Source organism: Cydia fagiglandana, chromosome 8, assembly GCF_963556715.1.
Source record: "Cydia fagiglandana chromosome 8, ilCydFagi1.1, whole genome shotgun sequence".
In the NCBI taxonomy this organism is placed as follows: domain Eukaryota; kingdom Metazoa; phylum Arthropoda; class Insecta; order Lepidoptera; family Tortricidae; genus Cydia; species Cydia fagiglandana.
In genome coordinates, this window is record NC_085939.1 from 4,268,999 (window position 1) to 4,293,194 (window position 24,196).

Here is a 24,196-nt window from a genome sequence, read left to right on the forward strand (position 1 = left end):
GGGGGTCAGGGAAGGAATCACGTGTAATTTTAGAATTAGGCCAAATATGATCACTAGATTTCTGGACGACCCCATAGTGCATTCCACGACCCTTGTCGCACGGAGCGGCAACTCGCACGGAGCGGCAACGCGCGCAAGCGCGTGCGATCATGGCGGTGGGATGGGTTGTAAAATGAAACAAAGTTTGGTTTTTGTAATAAATTACACTGAAGTTTATTTCTCACCATGAATACATATTGACCAATATTACTGAACTTCGCATCTCGATCTGACTTTACAACTCACGCAACATACATTTCTTACGCTCGAAGAAACTGAACATTTCTCTTTTTTTTTTGCTTTTTAATTTTTTTTTTATTTATTTAGCTACTAGTTATAAAATCCTAAAATTTGATAATACAATGAAATTTAAGCATTCTTACAGTTTAACACTAAGTCCATTTAGCAATGAAATAAACGTTCATGATGTTAAAAAAATGATTTACGTTTTTATATATATATATGCGTATACTATATATACATAGATAGGGTGATACATATATACGGATAGATAGATATTTATGTTACAATGTAAACGAGGAGCTCGCGAGAGCGCCGACGGGTGCAGCCATACGTCCAGACGAACACTATACATTGTATACATTTGTAAAAAGTATCAAAATTGAGTAAAAGGCCTACAAAAAATTATCTCGAGATACTAATATTCTTTTACGTCGTACAACCTAAAAATTGACCTAAGTGACGCGGGACCCGGCGGTAGCGCGCCACCGGTAACGAACGTAGGTATTTAACTATTTGGCTTAATCATATTCATATAATGAGATGAGCGCGAAACAGAAGCGGTGCGGGGCCGTGGAGGTCCGTGACGGAGTCCCGAGGCGGCTAGTCCTCCGCCTCCTCGTCCTCGGACTCCTGCTGCTGCAGCCACGTCAGCCACGTGTTCACCTGCGGGACACTTGCACCGTTATTGACAGGTCCAGTAGTCACTGACTCACGACAGATGGTAGGTAGTTTCTCGATAGGTCCTCAGATGTATCTTAGGGCCCCCCCACGTCTGGCGTCTTTCGAGCGTCGGCGTCTACAATTCTATGGCCGACGTCAACGCAACGTCGACGCAGCGTCGACGCAACTGCGCAGCGACGTCATTTTCCATAGCGCTGGACCGACGCCGACAGACGCCGACGCTCGAAAGACGCCAGATGTGGGGGGGCCCTTAAGGTAGTATTTCACCTGTCCAATTTCTTTGTACAATGTCATTCGTTAATGTCTCTCATTAAAGCAAAATGTGAGACGTAATACACATTGGACAAAGAAATCGGACAGGTGGAAGACCACCGCACCCTAAGAAAAATTTGTTCTTGGAATCTGTCAGTAGATAGCGCCGTACGGCTCCATACATTAAGCGGTAACTCTGGCTGTCAGAAGTTGAAGCCTCAATCACAAAACATTTGCCAATCCCGAGAGATCGGTTTTTAGTGTTCCGTACAAAACTTTGTTCACGGAACACTTATCTCGTTATACAGTCAATGAATGTTCGGTTCGTCGTAGAGACTAGTGTGTGGGGGGTGTAGTGAAGGTGTAGATAGTGTAGGTGTCGCACCTGGAAGAGCGCCTCGCCCTTGCCGGGGTAGGCGTCGGTGACGTCCTCGCGCCAGCGCAGGAAGGCGTCCTCCTCGCACACCTCCAGGTTGTACAGGTACATGAACCAGCGGAGCAGCATGCCTGCCGGTGTAATAGTTATTTGCTTTACAAGGGGTTGCCCTAAGTTGCAAAGTTGTTGTTTAACACACAACATTAAAAAATTGTCGAATTTATACTGTTGTGAGACATACTAACATTGAATAATTTATCTACGACTGCGAAGCCTCGCACTCGCTCGATTCGTATATAACAAACTAGCTTTTGCCCGCGACTTCGTCTGAGTGGAATTAGTGACAGCAGCTAAAGTAGGTATAGCGCCTGGATAATGCTAATAGCAATCATTCAATTCGCGCATTGCTTAATTAAATTATTAGGCAATTCAGTAACTCTTTCAATTGGGCTTTGTAGTCTCTTTAGGGATGATTTCCGACATAAAAACTATTCCTATTTTCTTCCCCGGGACTAAAACAATCTCTATACCAAATTTCAACTAAATCGGTTCAGCGGCGTGAAGAGGTAATAGACTGACACACACACACTTTCGCCGTTATATTATTAGTATGGATTGTGTAAGATGCGGTAAGTGAGGAGAAATTGACCCTTGGGATAGCGGTGGTGGTGCGCGTGCAGCTGCACGGCGTAGACGGCGGCCAGCTGCAGGTCGGCGCGGCCCTGCAGCAGCGCGGTCAGCAGCGGCGCGTAGGCCTCCGCCAGCGCCTTCTCGCGCTCCAGCGCCGCCTTGTCCTGCGCCGCCTCGCAGCCCGCCGCGGCCGTCACGTGGCCCGCGATCAGCGCCACCAGCGTCGACACGAACGCCGCGTTCTGGAATAAGTTACACAATCACAACTTAGCGTTTCTCTGCTGATATATTACACTTTCTGCGGAGTAGATTTTTTAAATGGAGCGCCGAGGTTGGTCTCGGATTCCGTGCTCCTGTGCTGAAATGGTCCTCGTAAATCTTTCCTAATTTTTGAACAAAAGATGATCGGCGTACAAAAGTTTGAAAAAATGTATCAGGACCGAAATTGACAATTTACATTTTAGTTAAGTTTTGTCCAGGATCAAATGCTTGGATATCGACCTAATTAGGGTAGGGCACACTAAATAAATAAATAAATATTTTGGGAACATTCTTACACAAATTGACTAAGCTACAAATAAAGTAAAAGAAAAAGAGAGAGTTTTGGAATCGGGCAAAGAGAATGTAGTGTGTACCTGTCGCACGCTGGGCTCGACGTTGCCCTTGATCCAGCGGTAGAGGTGCGCGGGCGCGGGCTCGGCCTGCAGCTGGCGCGCCAGCTGCGCCTGCACCTGCAGCGCGGGCGCCAGGTGCGCCAGGCCGCGCGCCTCCAGCGCCGCCAGCGCGCCGCCCGCGTCGGCCGCGCCCGCCGCCGCCGCGCACACGTTCAGCTTGCTCTCCGCGCACAGCTCGGCCGCCGCCGCCGCGCCCAGCTGCTCCTGCAGCCGCTGCAGCACGTCCAGCAGCAGCGGCTGCGGCGCGCCCGCCTCGCCCCAGCCGCCCAGCTCGCCCAGCGACAGCAGCTTGTGCCGCACGGCGTGCGCCAGCAGCGCCGCCAGCCGGCCCCCCGTCGGCAGCGCGCGCAGCGCCTCGCCCACGCTGCTGCGCTTCACGCCGCGCACCAGCGCCATCGTGGCCGAGCACAGCCGCGCCCAGGCGGCCTCCGACTCCGCCTGACGATTCATGTGATACTTTATTTATTTATTCGACTTAAAGCCTTACAAGTTCCGATTTGGTACTGATACAATGATAGTGTCACTAAAGACGGCTTACTTATAGCGATAATGTGCAAACGTCATGTATAGTCGAATATAATGTCAGTATCGAAAACCGATTTCAAAATAGTAGTTTTTCTACTCGTCGACTCGACTGTAATAATTGAATTGAGATTTCGTATACCAAACTATAATCAAATACTTTTCATGTAGGGGTTCTTGACTCAACTATAATAATTACGAAACTGGTATTAGTCAACTATAATAGTTTTGACCACAGTTCGCCACGGTTAAAATGACGAAACAAAACGATAGCTCAAATTACCTAATTATTTACTTATTTTAATTTGTATGATAGAAATAATTACTTCATAAGTCAGAAACTTGCATATGACACCCTAAATATGCAACATCCATAGAGCACAAAAACCGCTTAGCGTTGCTTGTTAGTTTCGGCTAGGCTAAGCTAGGCTACGGTGGCCAAAATCGACAAAACAACTGTCTAAAAATTGAATTTAGCACGGAGCAAGTGCCAGGGCCTCATGAGTTACGAGAAGGTGTCGTTGACCAAGCGCCGGGCCGCGTACGAGTATGAAGGTATCGCGGCTGCTAGCGTATTGTATACTTTTGGTTGTTAAATATGATTCTACTAGTTTAAAGTATTATTTTTGTTGACTCGTAGAAAATTATTGAATACAATAGTGATATAATCAAGCTTTTCAATCTTAGCAAGCTTCGGGGCCTTAACACGGGACTCGAATAAAAAGCTCTCCATTATATCACGATTGTATGAACTACTATAAGCTCATATTTAATCGCTCTTAAATAATGTGCTGGTCACGGGACAGGCTTAGCCTAGTGTGATCTACAAAATGTATATATATGTAATTGCCTGATTTCAAAAATAAAATTTTACTTTTATTAAAACAAACCAAAAAACGGAACCCTTATATTAAGTCTTACATTACTCGTTCGTCCGTGTGTCACAGACTTATTTTCTCGGAAGTTATTTAACAAAATAGTCAAAAAATGACCATTCCTCTTTATCTCCGAAACTCCCAGTAGTTTCTAAAATTTTGAAAAAAATACAGATAATAGTTCTTTACCTATATATGACAGGAAAACCTATTAGAAATGTGCAGTCAAGCGTGAGTCGGACTTAATGTACGGAACTCTTGGAACGCTAGTCCGACTCGCACTTGGCTGGTTTTGTTTTTACTCTGCTCTGCAGCAGTGTTGCACACAGTCATACCTCGTGCGCGAGCGTGTGTTCGAGCAGCGCCTGGATGGCGCGGCGCAGCAGCTTGTCGGGCAGCGCGGCGTCGCGGATCTTCTGCACGTGCTGCTGCAGCGCGGCGTCGTCGTCGCCGGCGCCGGCCTCCCCGGCCTCGCCCACCGCCGCCGCCGCCGCCGTCGCCGCCTCTATCAGCAGCCGGCACGCTTCCTCTTTGTTCAGACCCTGCACGGGGATTAACAATGTGTTAGGTTAGTCCGTATATATTTGTCTCTTTCACTCATGTACCGTTAGGCCAATCAGTGCATTAAATAACTACAACGCGAGCGCACGTCTTTTATTTATCACAGTGGCGACGTCCGGGTTTTTTTTTTAAAGTACTCACGCGATATAGACGATCATAATGAATTCGACGATCGGAAATTTACCTATTTTTGAAGTTGGAAATGACTGGAAGGTGTTTAAGGAAAGATTAAGCATCTGGCTCAGCGCAAACGCAATAATTAAAACAGAAACGGGGGTCGATCGTCAACGCGCCGTGTTGCTAAGTGCACTCAACGAGTCCGCGTATAAATTGGTACGCGAACTAATTTCACCGAAGACGCCTGAAGAGCTGTCTTATGAAGAAATTGTGAAAGAGGTGGACAAACATTTATTGCCGAAAAAGTCGCTTTTTGCAGAAAGGCACAATTTCCACAGGGCCATTCAACAAGGGGACGAAGATTTAACACAGTGGGCTGCAAGAGTTCGTCTGTTAGCATCCGATTGCAAATTTGGTTCGGATTTGGATAGCATGCTGCGTGATCGGTTCGTATTGGGCATGCAGGCGGGACCCGTGCGGGACCGACTATTCACAGAAGATGCAGATACCCTCACGCTAGCACGAGCGCTAGAAATCGCCGTATCGTTGCACAGCGCGAGAACCGCCGCGCGCCAGTCGGCCGCGCCTAGCAACACCAATAAGCTGACGGAGTCAGTCGAGGTCTACAAAGTATCAAAAGGATCATCGTCTAATAGTGGTGTGGAATGTGAAGTGTGCGGGTACAGTAATCATACGGTCGATAAGTGTCGGTTCAAAGGTTACAAGTGCAAAAGCTGTGGCAATAAAGGCCACCTAAAACGTATGTGCAAGCGTAGGAAACGTGTAAACATGCTGCATTCTATCGATGAGAGTAACGATGATGATGGTAAGAATGAGTCCGTTTGTTATTCTAATCATATTTGTAATTTACGTAGCCATCATGGCGAGGAGATGACTTTGTCCGTTGAGGTATGTGGGCAGAATATTAGATTTTTGGTCGACTGTGGTTCAGCTGTCACAACCCTTCCACTGCATATGTATAACCGATATTTCCCAAATGTTCCCTTAGCTCCGCCCGACACACGACTTATATGCTATTCTGACAATTTTTTGGATACGGTAGGAGTTATGCGAACATCGGTAAAGTACGAAGGGGAAAGTAACTATATAAATATATATGTTGTGAGAACGGGTGCCTCGGCATTGCTTGGAAGAGATTTTTTTGCATCATTCAACTTACAGATATCTAAAGTAAACTCTTGCGAGCCCTGCCATAGCCAGTCAGAAATAAATTTTTACACGGTAAAATATCCAACACTGTTTAGTTCCCGGTTAGGCTGTTTAAATAAATTTAAAGTAAAGTTATCACTTAAGCCTAACAGTCAACCAATTTTTTTCCGAGCTCGTACAGTTCCGTTTGCATTGAGAGAAAAAGTTGAAAAGGAAATTAATAGGTTAGTTGAAACGGGAGTACTTCAACCGGTCGACCATTCCGAATATGCGAGTCCCATAGTGCCTATTTTGAAGCATTCCGGCGAAATTAGGTTATGCGCGGATTATTCAGTAACGCTTAATAAAGTGCTTCAAATAGAAAAATACCCTTTGCCTAAAACAGGGGAGCTTTTTGCTAAGTTGCACGGCGGGCAACAGTTTTCTCAGTTAGATTTAAGTCAAGCGTATTTACAACTGAGTTTAGATAAAGATTCTCAGTTACTAACGACGATAAATACTCACAAAGGCTTGTTCAAGTTCACCCGTCTCGTTTTTGGATTATCAAATGCCCCGGCAATATTCCAAAAAACCATGGAAAGTTTACTGCAGGGCATTGAAGGAGTTTTGTGCTTGTTAGATGACGTTTTGGTGACAGGGGAAACAAAAGAACAGCATTGCAGGAGGTTAGAACAAGTTTTTAGTCGTTTACAAGAGGCAGGGTTAGTGCTAAATAGGGACAAATGTCACCTGTTTAAGGACTCTGTAACCTACTTAGGGTTTGTTATCGACAAACATGGCATTCATAAATGCCGTAATAAAATTGAGGCAATGATTTCCACAAAAGCACCAACAAACGTGAACGAACTAAGGTCATTCCTAGGGCTAGTGAATTACTACCGAGTGTTTGTACCTAACGCTGCATCGATTTTAGGACCACTGAACCGGTTGTTGCAGAAAGGGGTAAAATGGGAATGGACTACAGAGCATGATAACGTTTTCGCGAAGATTAAGGAAGAACTCGTATCAGAAAGGGTGTTAGCGCACTTTAACCCTAATTCAAAATTGGTTCTCAGTATTGATGCGTCACCTTGGGGGTTAGGTGCCGTCCTAGGTCAATTAGAACAGGGGGTTGAACGGCCGATTGCTTATGCCTCGAGGTCTTTAAATAGCGCTGAACGAAATTATAGTCAGATGGAAAAGGAGGCTACAGCTATAATTTTTGGTATAAGACGCTTTCACCAATATTTATATGGGTTGGAAGTGCCTTTCATCCTCCGGACTGACCATAAACCCTTAATGTACATTTTCCACCCACACAAAGGGGTTCCAGAAGTCTCCGCGAATCGACTTCAGAGGTACGCTTTATTCTTAAACAGTTACAACTATGAAATAGAATACGTTGCAAGCGCAAATAACTGTGCAGATTTTTTGAGTCGCGCAACAGCTGTTAATACGTCGGTCGCTGATAAGGAGATTACGTCATCCAGCATTCGACCGCCGCAGGCCCACAGATCGCACGCGCCGGCCCCGCTAGATCGAGCAACTTACATTAATTTTGTAACGGACGGTCACCTACCTGTTACCATGAATGATTTAGTAAACGCGACCGAAACCGATAAATGTTTACATACCGTAAAAAAATTTCTAATTTCTGGCTGGCCAAAAAAAATGGTTAACCCGGGAATACAACCATATTTTAATTGTAGGTTCGATCTTGTTTTGGAAAACGATGTGATTATGCGAGGGCACAAAATCGTTATACCTAAAGTGTTGCAATCAAAAATACTAGACGAGTTACATAGAAGTCATTTAGGTATAAATAAAACAAAGTCAGAGGCTCGCTCGCGATTTTGGTGGCCAAACATAGATCGCGACATTGAATTAAGAGTAGGCAGTTGCATGGTATGTATTCAATGTAAACCGACACCGCCGCGTGCGCCGTTAACGGTATGGAAGTACCCGACCGAGGCATGGTACAGAGTCCATTTAGATTTTTTTGGGCCCATACAAAATACCATGTTTTTCGTATTGGTGGACGCATTTTCAAAATGGGTCGAATGTTTCCCTTTAACTAGCAACTATTCGAGTGCTACGGTGATATCAAAACTTGAAGAGGTTATGTCTCGTTTTGGTATAATGCACACTCTAGTGACCGATAATGGTACATCTTTCACATCTAAAGCATTTAAAGATTTTTGCAAATTAAACGGCATAACACACATAACTTCTCCAACTTATTCACCGTCAAGTAATGGACAAGTGGAAATTTATGTTAAAATGTTAAAAAAACATATTAAGGGGTTGCTTATGGAGGGAAAAACAATGAAGGAAATTACTAATGAGCGGTTACAAGAATTTTTGTTCAGATACCGGAATAGCAAACATGCAACAACGGACAAGTCACCTGCCGAACTAATGATCGGCCGCCCGCTACGTAACCGGTTTGATTTATTGCTAGTAAACAATGATGCACCATCCTCACTCTCAACGGATTTGCAAAGTAATGTGAATTCTAAACAGTATTTGCAGGCTAAATATTATAAGGGGAACCGAAATGTAGAATTTGAAATTAATGAACATGTACTTACAAAAATAATTAGTAAAAACAAGTGGTTAAAAGGTATAGTTAAAAATAAGTTAGGCCGATGTTTATACGAAATCTACGTACCGGAAATGGATCAACTTATAAAGAAACATAAGAATCAAATATATAAATACAAAGGATACACCGGAACTTCAACCAATGGGTTGAACGAAGATACGGAGGATAGAAGTTTCAATTGGGCGATGCTGCCTTTCCCTTCGGATCAGAGATTGGGAGGAGAGGAGGAAGAGGAGTGGATGGAAGCCGATTCCGATCCGGTAGAAACCACCACGGCCGGGCAAGGCGGTCAACACGTGCCAACAGCCCCGCAGATGCCGCGCGTTTCGGACGCTGCGCATACACCGTCATCGTTGGGCACGACTGTCGCTTCATTTCCGCTACCATCACCAACCGTACCCATCGCCCCGGCGGAACCACCGTCATCGAACATTCCACTCGCGCAACAAGATTCGACGTCTACACACCAGCCAGACGGTTCTGCCGCCGTGGTACCCGCAAGCAGTGAGGGCGTTCGGAACGCTCGACTTAGGAATATACCCCGCGTTAATTATAAGTAATTATAAGTAGTATTAAGGATTTATGGTGGAGGGATGTTAGGTTAGTCCGTATATATTTGTCTCTTTCACTCATGTACCGTTAGGCCAATCAGTGCATTAAATAACTACAACGCGAGCGCACGTCTTTTATTTATCACACAATGTTAGTGGAACTTTTGGCTGACATTGCCGAAGTTACAGGGGTATCCAGACGGGACTGACGAAATCAGTCGATTTGTTCAGGAAAATAATTGGTCAATCTCATCTAGCGTCCACACGTACACAAATTGAATCACCAATTTGCATTCTACTATGAAAATTGGCATTTTTGTGTCCACATCTGCTTATCTGATTGGGGAATCAAATTGGTATTTGCGTCCGCACGGCCCTGTTCGATCGGAGAATTTCATCAGATTGGCGAAAAATTGTCTCGTCTGGATACCACTTAACTACATTGCGACAGTGTGAGTTGAAAGGTTAGTCAACAATCTTAGTTCCTGAATATATAGTTGAATGAAAAATATAAAACGTTCAGAGTGATGTCAGTCTAGTCAGTTTTACGGCGTTATGGCGGCATAATCTCAGGTTAATACGGGTAGGTAGTAAAACGGCACTGGAATGACTAACCTTGTCCTTTTTGGGTTTATCTTTCTTGTCGGGCGCCGGCTTGATGGTGATGGCCGGCTCTTTGATCAGCGCTCCACCCGCGAGCGTCTCTGTCAATCATACAAAACACATTAACACTATCACATTAAGTTAGTACGCGAATTACGAACGAATATCGAATCAGTCAGACAAAGAGAACGCGAACATTACTATTACCTGTGAACCACGGAATGCACGCTCGACGCTGACACCGCCATACATTTGTTTTAATCTATATATTTATTTATTTAATTCGTATGTCATGCATGATTAGGCAATCAGAGTATAGCTTTGAGGTAACTACGACAGGTGTCAGTGCATCCAGATCCTCAGTTGGGCTAGGATAGGAGGGAATCTAATGTATCGTCGTAATATGTGCACAGTGGTTTGTTCTTCTTCGCCGCACTCGGAGAGGGGAGATTCCTTCCTATATATAGCGGCCAGCGTCGGCGTCGAGGGGTTACGGAACGATTTCGCGTTCGCATTGGCATTAGCGACGAGCCCGCGGGAGCCAACCCTTTCTTTTTATTAACTTGGAAATATGTCTATATTGAAAAACAAAGGGCCGCGCAGACGCGACTTCTACTAGGCGCGATCGCGGGTGTTTATCTCGGTCGCTGGGTTGTGTGTGTCGTGGGGCTGGTCGGCCAGGTGTACTCACTCTGCGGGGCGGGCGGCAGCAGCAGCGGCGGCGGCGCGGGCTGCTTGGGCAGGCGGTTGGCGGAGGCGGTGAACATGAGGCTGTAGGCGGCGGGCCGCATCTGCACGTCCTCCAGCGCGCCGCCCGCCGCCAGCCGCGCCTTGTGCAGCCGAGGGGCCTCCTGCTGTATTACACAAAACAAATAGTAATTTGTTAACCAAGGAATGAAAGGCACTCATTTTTGCAGAGATAATTTGGCGCTCGAACGCACTGAGAGCGCCAATAGTCCGAGGCTGAAATGATGCCTTTCACCCGAGTTAAACACTCTATTTTCCTTTCGAATACGAGGAAAGTAAAATGCTTCTGTTTTTTTTTAAACATGTATAAATTTGTATAGTATTTTTTGAGGGTACTTTCAATTAACAATTTGGGCTAAAGGCTAAAGTATCGTTATTGAAATGGGGAGTCAAATATCAGAATGGAAATTGTATAACAAATCCATTTATTTATACCCAAATTTCAATTGCTTGTCGTAAAAAAATTTATAAAATCGTACTTGGAACCTAAAATGCTCTAGTGCAGAATGTATCATTTTCTGCACACATTTTAGAACAATGGCCCTCTTTCAGAGCATTAAAAATGAAAAATTTACTCTTGCACTGCACTTTTTAATGATTATCGAAGTCCATCGAGATTTTGCATATAGTGTATGTTGAGGAGGATCGTGGTCACCTTGCCGTTGCCCTGCTGGTCACGGCCCTGCTTGTAGTGCTGGCGGTTGTGGTGGTAGTAGCCCTGCGGCGCGGAGGGCGCGGAGCGCTGCCGGAACCCGTCGCGCGACGGGAACCCGTTGCCGAACAGCTTGTCCGGCGGCGGCACCAGCGAGCCTGCTGACAGGGCGGTAATCGATCATTTTATACATACATTTTTATCTGTAAGGGCTCATTTAGACAATGCGAGAACTCGTACGCGAGTACATTGCGGGTTTTGATCGGTCTGTTGAATTGGACGTAACTAATAGTCCGCAATGTAACTAAAATCGCATACGAGTTCGCGCGCCGTCTAAATCAGCTTTTATGGGAGCCTTAGGGCCACTAGCACCATCCCACTAACCCGGGGTTAACCGGTTTAACCCCGTGTCAAATTGTACTGGTATCCACTAACCGGTTAACCCCGGGTTAGTGAATGGTGCAAGTGGCTTTCACTCGTTTAAGTTTCCAATAAGCTCAATATGGCAAGCGTTATGTAGGTAAATATATACCTCTTTATTCATAAACGTTTACTAAAGTTAACAAGCCGATAATAATCGTTTGTCCCTTTCCATCATACCGATACGTCGGAAAGGGACAAACAATTATTATCGGCTTGTCAACTTTAGTAAACGTTCATGGATAGTATTCGAGCCGGAAGGAGCCGCATAAGTGAGAGGGGGGGAGGTAGTTACCCGGCTGCAGCGCGAGGCCGGCCAGCACGTCGTCGAGCGGGCGGGACCGCAGGCCGCCGCGGAACAGCGAGTCGCGCGGCTCGCGGTCCTGGCGGCGGGGGGGCTGCTGTATAGAGGCGGGGGGAGGTAGTTACCCGGCTGCAGCGCGAGGCCGGCCAGCACGTCGTCGAGCGGGCGGGACCGCAGGCCGCCGCGGAACAGCGAGTCGCGCGGCTCGCGGTCCTGGCGGCGGGGGGGCTGCTGTATAGAGGCGGGGGGAGGTAGTTACCCGGCTGCAGCGCGAGGCCGGCCAGCACGTCGTCGAGCGGGCGGGACCGCAGGCCGCCGCGGAACAGCGAGTCGCGCGGCTCGCGGTCCTGGCGGCGGGGGGGCTGCTGTATAGAGGCGGGGGGAGGTAGTTACCCGGCTGCAGCGCGAGGCCGGCCAGCACGTCGTCGAGCGGGCGGGACCGCAGGCCGCCGCGGAACAGCGAGTCGCGCGGCTCGCGGTCCTGGCGGCGGGGGGGCTGCTGTATAGAGGCGGGGGGAGGTAGTTACCCGGCTGCAGCGCGAGGCCGGCCAGCACGTCGTCGAGCGGGCGGGACCGCAGGCCGCCGCGGAACAGCGAGTCGCGCGGCTCGCGGTCCTGGCGGCGGGGGGGCTGCTGTATAGAGGCGGGGGGAGGTAGTTACCCGGCTGCAGCGCGAGGCCGGCCAGCACGTCGTCGAGCGGGCGGGACCGCAGGCCGCCGCGGAACAGCGAGTCGCGCGGCTCGCGGTCCTGGCGGCGGGGGGGCTGCTGTATAGAGGCGGGGGGAGGTAGTTACCCGGCTGCAGCGCGAGGCCGGCCAGCACGTCGTCGAGCGGGCGGGACCGCAGGCCGCCGCGGAACAGCGAGTCGCGCGGCTCGCGGTCCTGGCGGCGGGGGGGCTGCTGTATAGAGGCGGGGGGAGGTAGTTACCCGGCTGCAGCGCGAGGCCGGCCAGCACGTCGTCGAGCGGGCGGGACCGCAGGCCGCCGCGGAACAGCGAGTCGCGCGGCTCGCGGTCCTGGCGGCGGGGGGGCTGCTGTATAGAGGCGGGGGGAGGTAGTTACCCGGCTGCAGCGCGAGGCCGGCCAGCACGTCGTCGAGCGGGCGGGACCGCAGGCCGCCGCGGAACAGCGAGTCGCGCGGCTCGCGGTCCTGGCGGCGCGGCGGGCTGGCGTCGGGCCGCAGCTGCTGGATCGGCACGGGGCCCTCGTGGCTGGTGGCGGCACGAGGCACCCAGCCTGGACACAACACATCTTACTTATTATCATATTCATATTTGTAGAAAAAACTAGGAGCGACATTTACTTCATAATTTCTTAAAGACTAAATGAATAAATATGATATACATATAAAATATACTATTATTTCCGATCGCAAGATACAACTTGTATGGGTAGCTTTAATAGTACATTTCGATGCTAGTGCGGAAGGTATGTCATTACTTCACGAGTACCGAGATATCTTGCCACGAGCCGCAGGCGAGTGGCAAGACTCGGGACGAGTGAAGAATGACATTTCCGCACGTGTATCGAACGACGTTTTTTAATACAGTTGCGAAAAAATAAGAAAAACATTGTTAATCGTACACTAAACAAAAGTGGTAACAGTGACAGCTCGGTTAGACGTCGTCTTTAAGTATATTATATCTATGGGCGTTTGGCAGCTATTCCGTTCCATTCAGTCAACTTATTAAGAACGTAATTTTCAATATTGAATATTAAAAAATAAACGTGTTATAATGATGAAGAGGTAAGTAATTAAATATGAAATATGTAATATTTTTCGTATTCTTACATTAACGGTAGGTTTTTATGCTGATTACGACGTTTAAAGGAAACTAATATTAACACTCATCAATAAGTAGTCGTGAATTGGAACAAGTATAAATTTAAAAAAATTGGAAAAGTAAAAAGCACTAGTTCGAGATAACCAACTTTCCGCACGCTAAACAGCTACGTAAAGTAGCACTTTTTGAGCAACTGTATTAAAAAGAAAGTTTTTAAACGGTGAACAATATTTATAGCATAAAAATAGTCTCTGATAATTAGGTAAGATGACATTTGTAATGCCTTAATGAGTATTTAAAAGTGTAATAATACTAATAATAGTTATTTACGATACAATTGCGGACAAGAGAAAATTCGAAACGAGTGGCGATAACTTAAAACACGACCGAAGGGAGTGGTTTAAATCGACACGAATTGCGAATTACCTATTCGCACGTGTATCAGTCAACGTTTTACAGTACATATGACCCTACAAACTTTTGACATCTTGTTATTTTACGCACTATAGTGCTATTTTACGCACTAGTGCGGGAAAATAGGACCATGTGTACTGCAAAGAATATTTCTAGTGGCGTTACCTCCCCTGCGCAGCTCGACGACGTCGCGCAGCATGAAGCGGATGCGGGGCTGCAGCTCCTGCGAGTGCGAGAGGGTCTCGATGCGCGCGAAGTACTGGTCCATGAGGCCGCGGCCGCGCTCCGAGTCCAGCACGCGGCCGCACGTGCGCACCAGCTGCGCCAGGCACTCCAGGTCCTCGTGGTGGTCGGCGGCCGCGCGCCGCGCCAGCAGGTTCTGGATGCAGCGGTGCAGGATCGACTCCGCCAGGATCTCCAGCTTGCCCAGCTCGCCGATGAACTACCATTATATACCATTATATTTATTTATCCCGTCTATACTTCATGATTTTATCAATATTATTAATCAGAGTCAATCAAAATCCGATACGCAGACTGTAGCGGATCGCAAAGCATATTTATGAGAGATATCGTCTGCCACTTTGTTTCTTGTTTTACATAAAGGCATGAACGGCCCATTTGGCATATACAGCCACAATTTAAAACTGTGTTAAAAATGAATTAGTATTCTATTACATTCATATTTGGTTTTATTATTTTTACATAATAAATAAATAAAAAATCGATCGTGTTCCCATATAGGGTAACATTCCATTTCCAACGACAACTGCACTACTGTCAATTTTTCTATGGAAATTGACAATGACAGCGACGCGTTCAGTACCGGTAGTGCAGCTGCTGTTAGAAATGGAATGTTACCAATACATTAGTACGGAAACGCCCATACAGTAGAATCCGCTTATAATGACATCGAAGGGAAGTGACAAATACGTCATACTAAGCGGATGTCATATAAAGCATAGTTGATTAACTTCTTATTTTTGTTAATTTTTCCAAATTAATCTCAAATTCATTTGTGGGTAATGAGTTTTAAATTAACCTTGTACCAATTAACTTGTTACCTAGAATCAAAACTAAAATAACTTAAACGCCACGCACGCACCAAACGTCCTCGCAGGAAAAGACGCGGGGACGGCCACGAAAACCAGCGAATGTGTCAGTATAACCGGACATAAGTTCATGGAAACAGGATTTATAGGTCATAGTAAGCGACGGACCCGGGTATGTCCTTAAACCACGTCCAAGACCACCGGTGGACGGGCAGCAGCGTCCCTCAAATTCGGTGTACTCGACTGCGATCGCCAACCCGCCTGCCAAGCGTGGCGATTATGGCATTCACCCCCCAAAAAAGGGAGAGGCCTATGTTCAGCAGTGGACGTCTTATGGCTGAGATGATGATGATGATGATGATGATGAGTAAGCGATTTGTCACTATAAGCTCATCTTATCCTCATTTGTCACAAAGAATTTTATATGAAAATCAAACTTCGCACAGTAATTACGTCATAGTAAGCGGTATATGCGGTGTCATAATAAACAGATTCCACTGTATGTGACGACCGTCGTCTTATAAGCTTCATGTCGTAGTGGAGTTAATCTATGAGCGCCATCTAAGGCATTATATGTTATGCGAAGGTTAGGTTAGCCCGTGTGTGGTACAGTCATCTGTAAAAATATGAGTGCACAAATCATCTCAATAATATGTCCTACAGCTCCTATGTCAGCGAATCAAGAACTGTGGGACACATTTTTGAATAAGTTGGCTACACCCACATTTTTACAGCTGACTGTACACGCGCTTCTGGCAGGCCACGGAGGTTACCACTATACCTCGTTTTTTTTTAAGCATTAGAACAATCTTAACAATCTTGATGTGTCTTTTAATTGAAAAACACATTTTAAAAATAAGTTACGGCAAATATGTAACAATTATGAATCTAATACGATCATTTATATTCCTCTGCTTTCATAAGTAATCGTTTTTGGTTTTTAAAAAGCGTTTTTCAATTAAATGACATGTCAAGATCGCTTACCTTCTTGAAAGTTCTTTCTAATGCTAAAAAAAACGAACTATAGGTGAGGTCGTACCTTGATGTTGCCGAGCATCTTGCACTTGGCGAGATGGCGGCGCTCCTCCTCCTCGGGCGCGAGCGCGCGCTCCTCGAAGGCGGCGAAGGCCTGCGCGCGGTTCTCGAACTATAGGTGAGGTCGTACCTTGATGTTGCCGAGCATCTTGCACTTGGCGAGATGGCGGCGCTCCTCCTCCTCGGGCGCGAGCGCGCGCTCCTCGAAGGCGGCGAAGGCCTGCGCGCGGTTCTCGAACTATAGGTGAGGTGGTACCTTGATGTTGCCGAGCATCTTGCACTTGGCGAGATGGCGGCGCTCCTCCTCCTCGGGCGCGAGCGCGCGCTCCTCGAAGGCGGCGAAGGCCTGCGCGCGGTTCTCGAACTATAGGTGAGGTGGTACCTTGATGTTGCCGAGCATCTTGCACTTGGCGAGATGGCGGCGCTCCTCCTCCTCGGGCGCGAGCGCGCGCTCCTCGAAGGCGGCGAAGGCCTGCGCGCGGTTCTCGAACTATAGGTGAGGTGGTACCTTGATGTTGCCGAGCATCTTGCACTTGGCGAGATGGCGGCGCTCCTCCTCCTCAGGCGCGAGCGCGCGCTCCTCGAAGGCGGCGAAGGCCTGCGCGCGGTTCTCGAACTCGGCGCGGCACTTGTTCAGCAGCAGCAGGCGGAAGGTGCACGGCTGCCCGGGCGGCTCCAGGTTGGGCGCCTCCTCGGACAGCCGCTTGCACAGCTGCGCGTACATCGACGAGTACTTCGGCTCGTCGAGGGCCTTCTCGAAGATCAGCAGGATCACGCCCTTCAGGACCTGCACACACACACACACACACATCATCGTTTATTATCTTTAATACCTTTAAACGAGCAATTCTTGTATATTTATTTATTTATACATATATTTCGGGGATCTCGGAAACGGCTCTAACGATATCGATTAATTTTGCTATATGGGGGCTTTCGGGGGCGAAAAATCGATCTAGCTAGGTCTTATCTCTGGGAAAACGCGCATTTTTGAGTTTTTATATATTTTCCGAGCTAAGCTCGGTCTCCCAGATATTACAGAAATTAATTGAAACCTAAAAGCACTCTTCACATTGGATGCAGATCTACACGCTGTTCCTGCATGCGAGCGGAACATCGCAATATACGTACGTGCATATCGTTGTAACGCTCACACCTATTACACACCCCGATATACACACACAAGAGCGTAGCGCGGATTAATGATTCGTCGCGTTGTGCAGTGCGTGCTGTCTGGGTGCAATTCGTGAGTAGCGACACTACTTTACCGACCGTGCTATGTACAGTCAGCAGCAATAGTTGCTAAGCGGGCGAAGTGTTCAAAATGATCTTGACGTGACTTTATTGTTAAGAGAATAAGAGCGCGTCAAGGTAATTTTGAACACCTCGACCGCTTAGCAACTTCTGCTGCTGACTGTATTGTAGAATTGACATATCTAACGTGTCATTAGTCACTCGCTATAATGCATTGAACAAGCGGTAGTTATGTTATAATTTAATGCCTTTAAAGTTTAATGCCGTGCGGATCGCTCCGCACCGGACCAATATGTATTAAGTTCAGGGAGCGTTTTAGAGTAAAGGTTCCGCACACAGGCGCGATTTCCGGGCGGGGCGTCAGCGGCGCGTGAGCGTTTTATATTTAAAAACGGCGCGCCCCGCTCACGCCCCGCCCGAAAAACGCGCCTGTGTGACGAAGCCATTAAACTGACGGGTCTGCGCGGACGGTCCGCGTGACACTAAAACCAGCCTAAGCCAAAAAACCAAGGATAAAATTCCGCGAATGCTGGAGACGCTTGTTTCCTGTCCTCGGCACTCTGCATTCCTTTCCAATATGACAACTTTTTCAGTGTATAATAGGGTGGGCCGTTTGAGTAAATATTGGAAATAAGCAATGTAATACCACCTAAAGGATGCGTAATTTTATGTAGATAACGAGAAAAATAATTTAAAAAATCTAGCTATTTACTTTGAGCCCTCTACCAACGATTAAGTGTAAAAATTAAATATATTTTTTTAAATAAAATTTCATTATAATTTTTTCCATTTTTATTTTTTGTTTGAAGAAAGCAATGCCTTAAGCATCCGACATGATTTTAACGTTCGTCAATTACACTCCTAAACATTTTTTTCTGAAGTCGAAAAGTACCCATAAATTGCGTTTTTCGGAAAAAAACTTTTTAATATATGGCAGACGCCCAAATTTGTATTTGAATCCTATTCTAGGCCCATTAGTGAACAATAAAATAAAATAGATCATAAAAATATATACTGTTTATAGCAAACCAATGAGAAAAAGCACATCGTAATATGCCTGAATTGGCATAAAACGCTACTTTTGCCTAAGTTTACAAAAATAGGAATAATTGTAAAAATGCATAATAAAAATGCCAAAAACTGTTTTTATCATATTTAAGCAGTTCTACTTTCATATTCAATATAAACTAAAAATTTATTGTATATATTAACGACCCTTCTCGTATTTCATGCGATAAAGTGATAATTGTATTTTATATGAACTGTTGGGGTGTTATATTATATGATTTTATTGAAAATTAAGAGCTAAATACTGCTGAATTAGGTTAGTTAATGGTCTATTTATGTTATATTATAATAATTTTAATAAATAAGAGCCATCCAATATTTTTAATTTTTTTTTAATTTTGCCCTATTTTTTTTTCTTCGTCGGCTGGTAGAGGGCTAAAAATAATACCTATTTTGATTATTTTTGCTAGAACTGTAATCTACGCATTATTACGCAACTTTTGATACCTATTACGATATGAGTTTTGAATATTTATTTTCTTCCATACAAAATCGGCCCACCCTAGTGTATAAGCCATACAATAATCTTAACGAAAGAGAGACCTGTGTGACATACCTTGTCCGAGTCGAGCTCCAAGCCGAGCAGGTCATCGCTCAGCTTTTGGAACTTTTCCGGTGTGAGCTTGTTGAGGATACCGCGGACCTGCAAGCGGTCACAATTGTATCAATAACTGACCCAAAACATAAATGTCATACATTATTATTAGATTAAATGACCCTGCAGCAAACATAGGGAAAAAGTGGTTTCAGTTAAACCTCACGAAATTTTAGTATGATGTTAATTTGGCTCTCTTGATTATTATTTTGTATGGGCACAAATCTCTCAAAAGTATACTTTCAGAAATAATCAAGAATATAATTTTCTATTTACACGACATGTTTTCTAAAATCGATATATTATGTTATGACACGCACTGACATATTAAAATCATACTAAAATTTCGTGAGTATTAACTGAAACCACTTTTTCCCTATGTTTGCTGCCTTTAGAGGGAACCCAGTGGCAATAATTCGATAGAGACTAGGATGATGATGAAAATAGTCCATGTTTTAACGTCACGTACCTACGCAGTTGCGGTGGCAAAGCGTTTTATACTATAAGTTGGCGTTTAAGTGCTTCCGACCACGTGCGGTAGCATACTAAAATGACCGTAGTTCTGTAGAAAGCGACCAACTTTTTATTTTTGTCAAAGTGACTTACACCCTAAGGGTCTCCCCAAATATATCGACGCGCATTCGGCAAAAGCCGATAGGAAAAAGCTTTATGTCCGCGCAATAAGAGCGAAAAACCGGTCGACGCGTCCGGCGTCGTCGGCCGTCGCGAGCCGAGCCAAACGACGACTTTTTCGCTCTTATTGCGCGGACATAAAGCTTTTTCCTAGGTGTACTTTCGTTTCGGCCAAATACATTTCGCCAAATTTCACTTCCCAACAAACTTATCGCAATAGTTTCATTTCCCAAAGGAACCTTTAGCAAAGTTACACTTCGCATATAATTTATTTGGTCAAATTATCATTTGGCATGATTTTACTTTGTCAAATGTTATTAGGACAAAAACTTATTTAGCAAACGTTTTTTATTGTCTAATATTATAAAGATATTTGGTCAAAATTGTCACTTCGCAAATTTGACAAATAGGCATCTCTATTTAAATTTGTACTTTTTGTTATGTTAATATAGGTACGTTAAATTCTACGTAATTTGGGTGGGTTGGGTTAGGTTTGAACTGCGATCCTGACAAAACGGAACCGCTATCAGAAAAGTGGGTTAGGTTAGGTTAGAACTGTGACCCTCACAGAATCGAAATGCTATTAGAAAAGTGGGTTAGGTTAGGTTAGAACTGCGATCCTTACAGAAACGAAATACTATGTACTAGAAAAAGGTCAGCGAAGTGGAATAATTAATTTAATAGAATAACGAGATGTAAAAAATTTGCTTGACATTTTAAACTAAAATGTGGTTTAAATATTGGTGTTTTTTTACTACTTTTGGGTTATTTTATTTTTTTATTTATATTTATTGGTTCACCAACAATTGTTTACACTTTGTAAAGTATAACTACAAACGTTTTAACTATTATCGCTTAGCGTAACAATTACTTAAAGGTAAACACCACATGCATTGACTTGATGATTACTTTGGTGTTATTTGCTTTAATAGAATAGCAAGATGTAACAAATTTGGTTGTCATTTTATATTAAAATGGAGTTTTAATTTTAGTGATCATTTACTACATATTTTTGGCAGTAAGAATGTTTTTTTTTTTGACGTTACATTTTACTATGTACATGTAATGATCAGTTAAATACTAGACAAATAAAATTCTGCAGCCTCCACTTTATTGGTACGTAAATTGTATGCCATGCAATATTTTGGGACTATTGGGACATGTAAGTTATGCTTAATGATACATTTGACTAAATAATATTTGGTAAAATGAAACTTGTCCAAGTAATTATTTGCTAAACAATAACTTGCCAAAAAAGACTATTGCTAACTGAAAATTTGCGATAAGTTGTTTTGCCAAACATTTTTTTGGGAAATGATAATTTGGGAAACATAGTTTGGGATGTGATACTTTGGGAAACGATTTTGGCCCATTCGTTAGTAAACCTTTTTCCTATCGTATTTTGCCGATTCCGCGTCGACATATCTAGGGGAACCCTTACTCAGTAGCTTTGGTCGCTTTCTGCATTGATAAAAAAATTGAGTTGGTCGTTTTCTGCATAACTATGGTCAAATCAAACGCACCGCCCCGGCTGCAACCGCGATAGCGAAGCCCCATTTAGACTATTCAAGAACTTGCATGCAATATTCAATACATTGCTAACTGCAGTGTATAATCGACTATACCGCAATGTAACTAAAGTCGCATTCAATTTCTTGATCCGCCTAATGGGCCTGTATTCTGAACTCTAATAGGCTCTACACCGATATATCGCATGCGATTTTTGCTACATTGCAGCATTTGATTAGTCTGTAGAACCTATAAAATGCTACAAAATGTGAAATATTAGTGTAATTATTTTTCTCTTTGTTTATTTTTCTTCTCAAGTTAGGTTAATTATAATATGAATATAAGAGTAAAATATAAAAACACTTACAAAACAATAAAAAAAAGTTATAAACACATTATAAAAAACCTAACCTAGGGTGCCGCCGGCAGCGGGGCAGGGCCCAAGCTGCCGGTGGTCAGGGCCGCAGAGTGAGGAATCGACGTACTATACGCGCCGTGTCCAAAATTACCGCCTTCTGCATCTGACCCTTGATCCAACCACCTAGCGAGAGTCTCTCTATGTATTAATTATTTTCATTATTATAATGCTTTATTGCAACCATGGTACAGAACAGATATTAATCGCTAGACAGATAACGCCTAGTTTTCTAATCTTAAAAAAGTATACTTCATTTAGCTTGGATTCATAAATTAAGATTTTCTCAGCGTTCAGGGATAGTTTATGTCGCATGCCTCCTAGCCAAGATCCTCCTAAGATTAGTCCTATTCTGCTTTCGTCACTCATTCTACATTGAAAGCCACCGACGATTGTGACGAATGTAGAATGGGTGACAAAAGCAGCTAATTTAAGAACTTGACGAAAAACGAATAGGACGACCCAAGACGATACCGCCAAGATGACAATCGTACATGATACAACGAAAAGTCACACCCCCTTAAAGGGTGATTTTTGTGATTACTCGGGACTCCAACTATGTCCATACTAAATTTCAACTAAATCGGCTCAGCGGTTTAAGCGTGAAGAGGTAACAGACAGACACACTTTCGCAAGTTTCGCATTTATAATTTTAGTATGGATGTTGTCATCGTGGCTAGGCTCCCTGGTGCCTACACAGTATGCTTCACCCTTCAACTGAAGTATACAAACAATTCGCGTTGAGGCTTATCGGTGACCGATTGCGATGACCCCGCGCAGATATTGAACGATAACAAAACTAAACAATTTAAACAGTATTTTCGTTACAATCACATGTATTTATTTTTCATGTTGTTTTGTTTTCAAAATGGCTGTTCCATGGGGGTTCGTGAGCTCTACAGCTAACAGAGCCATTAGTAGGTAGTCTGTGCGGAAAGAGAAGTCGTGAAATGTACGGGAACCTAATACAAAAAACAGTATATTTGATTACCCATAATAAATAGAAGATCATAGATCGTAGAAAAATGTTAGTTTAATTCGCTTTCTTTACTTTCCAAAAGGGCCCCAAATATACAAACTACGACTCTTCTTTTTCCGCCCCAACTCTATGTAAGTAAAGAGTAACAGCCCTAACAGGCCATGCAACCCTTAAGGCCCCTGTACATTTTGAGCCAACGCTGGCCAGTCCAAGGGTCGCAGCCATGCGGTAGAATGAGACAGCAATATCACTTCCTCCCTCTAACGCATAAATGTGTCCCTTAGGGCCAGTTGCACTAACCACATTTGACAGACTGATCAACGTCAGCCGGCGCGCCCCGGCGCTTTACCATGAAACTTTCCATACATACAAATTTAGCGAACTCTTTAACGATACGAACAGTTTGGCGCAACCGACCCTAAGGGTCCCCCCACATCTAGCGTCTTTCGAGCGTCGGCGTCTACAACTCTATGGCCGCTGCTAGACGCAACGTCGACGCAACTGCGCAGCGACGTCATTTTCCATAGCGCTGATCAGACGCCGACGCTCGAAAGACGCTAGATGTGGGGGGCCCTAAGACTGGCCCACGTTGGCCCAATATGTATATGGAATGTACCTTTCGGAATATGGTGTCGTGTTTGGCATCTCCGTCGGGCGCATCGTGTTCCCTGAGAGAGGAGGGCGGGACCCAGCGGCGCCTGTTCAGGGGGACGGGCGTCCTCCCCGAGGCTCGCAGCACGGGCCCCGGCTGCCGCGCGCTGTCCGTCTTGTCGGCGTTGAGTCCGCCGCTCCCTTAGACTGGACCACACGCTGGCGCAATATGTACAGGGGCCTTTACCTTTCGGAATATGGTGTCGTGTTTGGCATCTCCGTCGGGCACATCGTGTTCCCTGAGAGAGGAGGGCGGGACCCAGCGGCGCCTGTTCAGGGGGACGGGCATCCTCCCCGAGGCTCGCAGCACGGGCCCCGGCTGCCGCGCGCTGTCCGTCTTGTCGGCGTTGAGTCCGCCGCTCCCTTAGACTGGACCACACGCTGGCCCAATATGTACAGGGGCCTTTACCTTTCGGAATATGGTGTCGTGTTTGGCATCTCCGTCGGGCACATCGTGTTCCCTGAGAGAGGAGGGCGGGACCCAGCGGCGCCTGTTCAGGGGGACGGGCGTCCTCCCCGAGGCTCGCAGCACGGGCCCCGGCTGCCGCGCGCTGTCCGTCTTGTCGGCATTGAGTCCGCCGCTCCCTTAGACTGGACCACACGCTGGCGCAATATGTACAGGGGCCTTTACCTTTCGGAATATGGTGTCGTGTTTGGCATCTCCGTCGGGCACATCGTGTTCCCTGAGAGAGGAGGGCGGGACCCAGCGGCGCCTGTTCAGGGGGACGGGCATCCTCCCCGAGGCTCGCAGCACGGGCCCCGGCTGCCGCGCGCTGTCCGTCTTGTCGGCGTTGAGTCCGCCGCT

General features: G+C 45.7%; 1 protein-coding gene across 1 annotated transcript; it reads right to left on the minus strand.

The window, feature by feature from the left end:
- Positions 1-183: 183 nt before the first annotated feature.
- LOC134666497 (eukaryotic translation initiation factor 4 gamma 2) lies at positions 184-23,739 on the minus strand. Its single transcript, XM_063523677.1, has 13 exons — positions 23,579-23,739; positions 19,166-19,252; positions 16,796-17,074; positions 14,366-14,642; positions 13,065-13,238; positions 11,281-11,438; positions 10,570-10,732; positions 9,891-9,979; positions 4,628-4,834; positions 2,857-3,333; positions 2,241-2,463; positions 1,601-1,722; positions 184-945 (listed from the first exon to the last, which is right to left on the minus strand). Exons 1-13 carry the CDS (start codon positions 23,678-23,680, stop codon positions 883-885), a joined length of 2,421 nt encoding a protein of 806 aa, XP_063379747.1. The 5' UTR covers positions 23,681-23,739; the 3' UTR covers positions 184-882.
- Between the last annotated feature and the right edge of the window lie 457 nt (positions 23,740-24,196).

What these genes read in the sequence shown, in the direction of transcription:
- LOC134666497 (XM_063523677.1), bottom strand. Translation starts at nt 23,680, where the DNA reads ATGCCCGTCCCCCTGAACAGGCGCCGCTGGGTCCCGCCCTCCTCTCTC. An exon ending in ACGACACCATATTCCGAAAG is followed by an intron (nt 19,253 to 23,578) that starts GTAAAGGCCCCT and finishes GACCGCTTGCAG; the next exon opens with GTCCGCGGTATCCTCAACAA. An exon ending in CCACCACCGCTATCCCAAGG is followed by an intron (nt 1,723 to 2,240) that starts GTCAATTTCTCC and finishes TTACACCGGCAG; the next exon opens with GCATGCTGCTCCGCTGGTTC.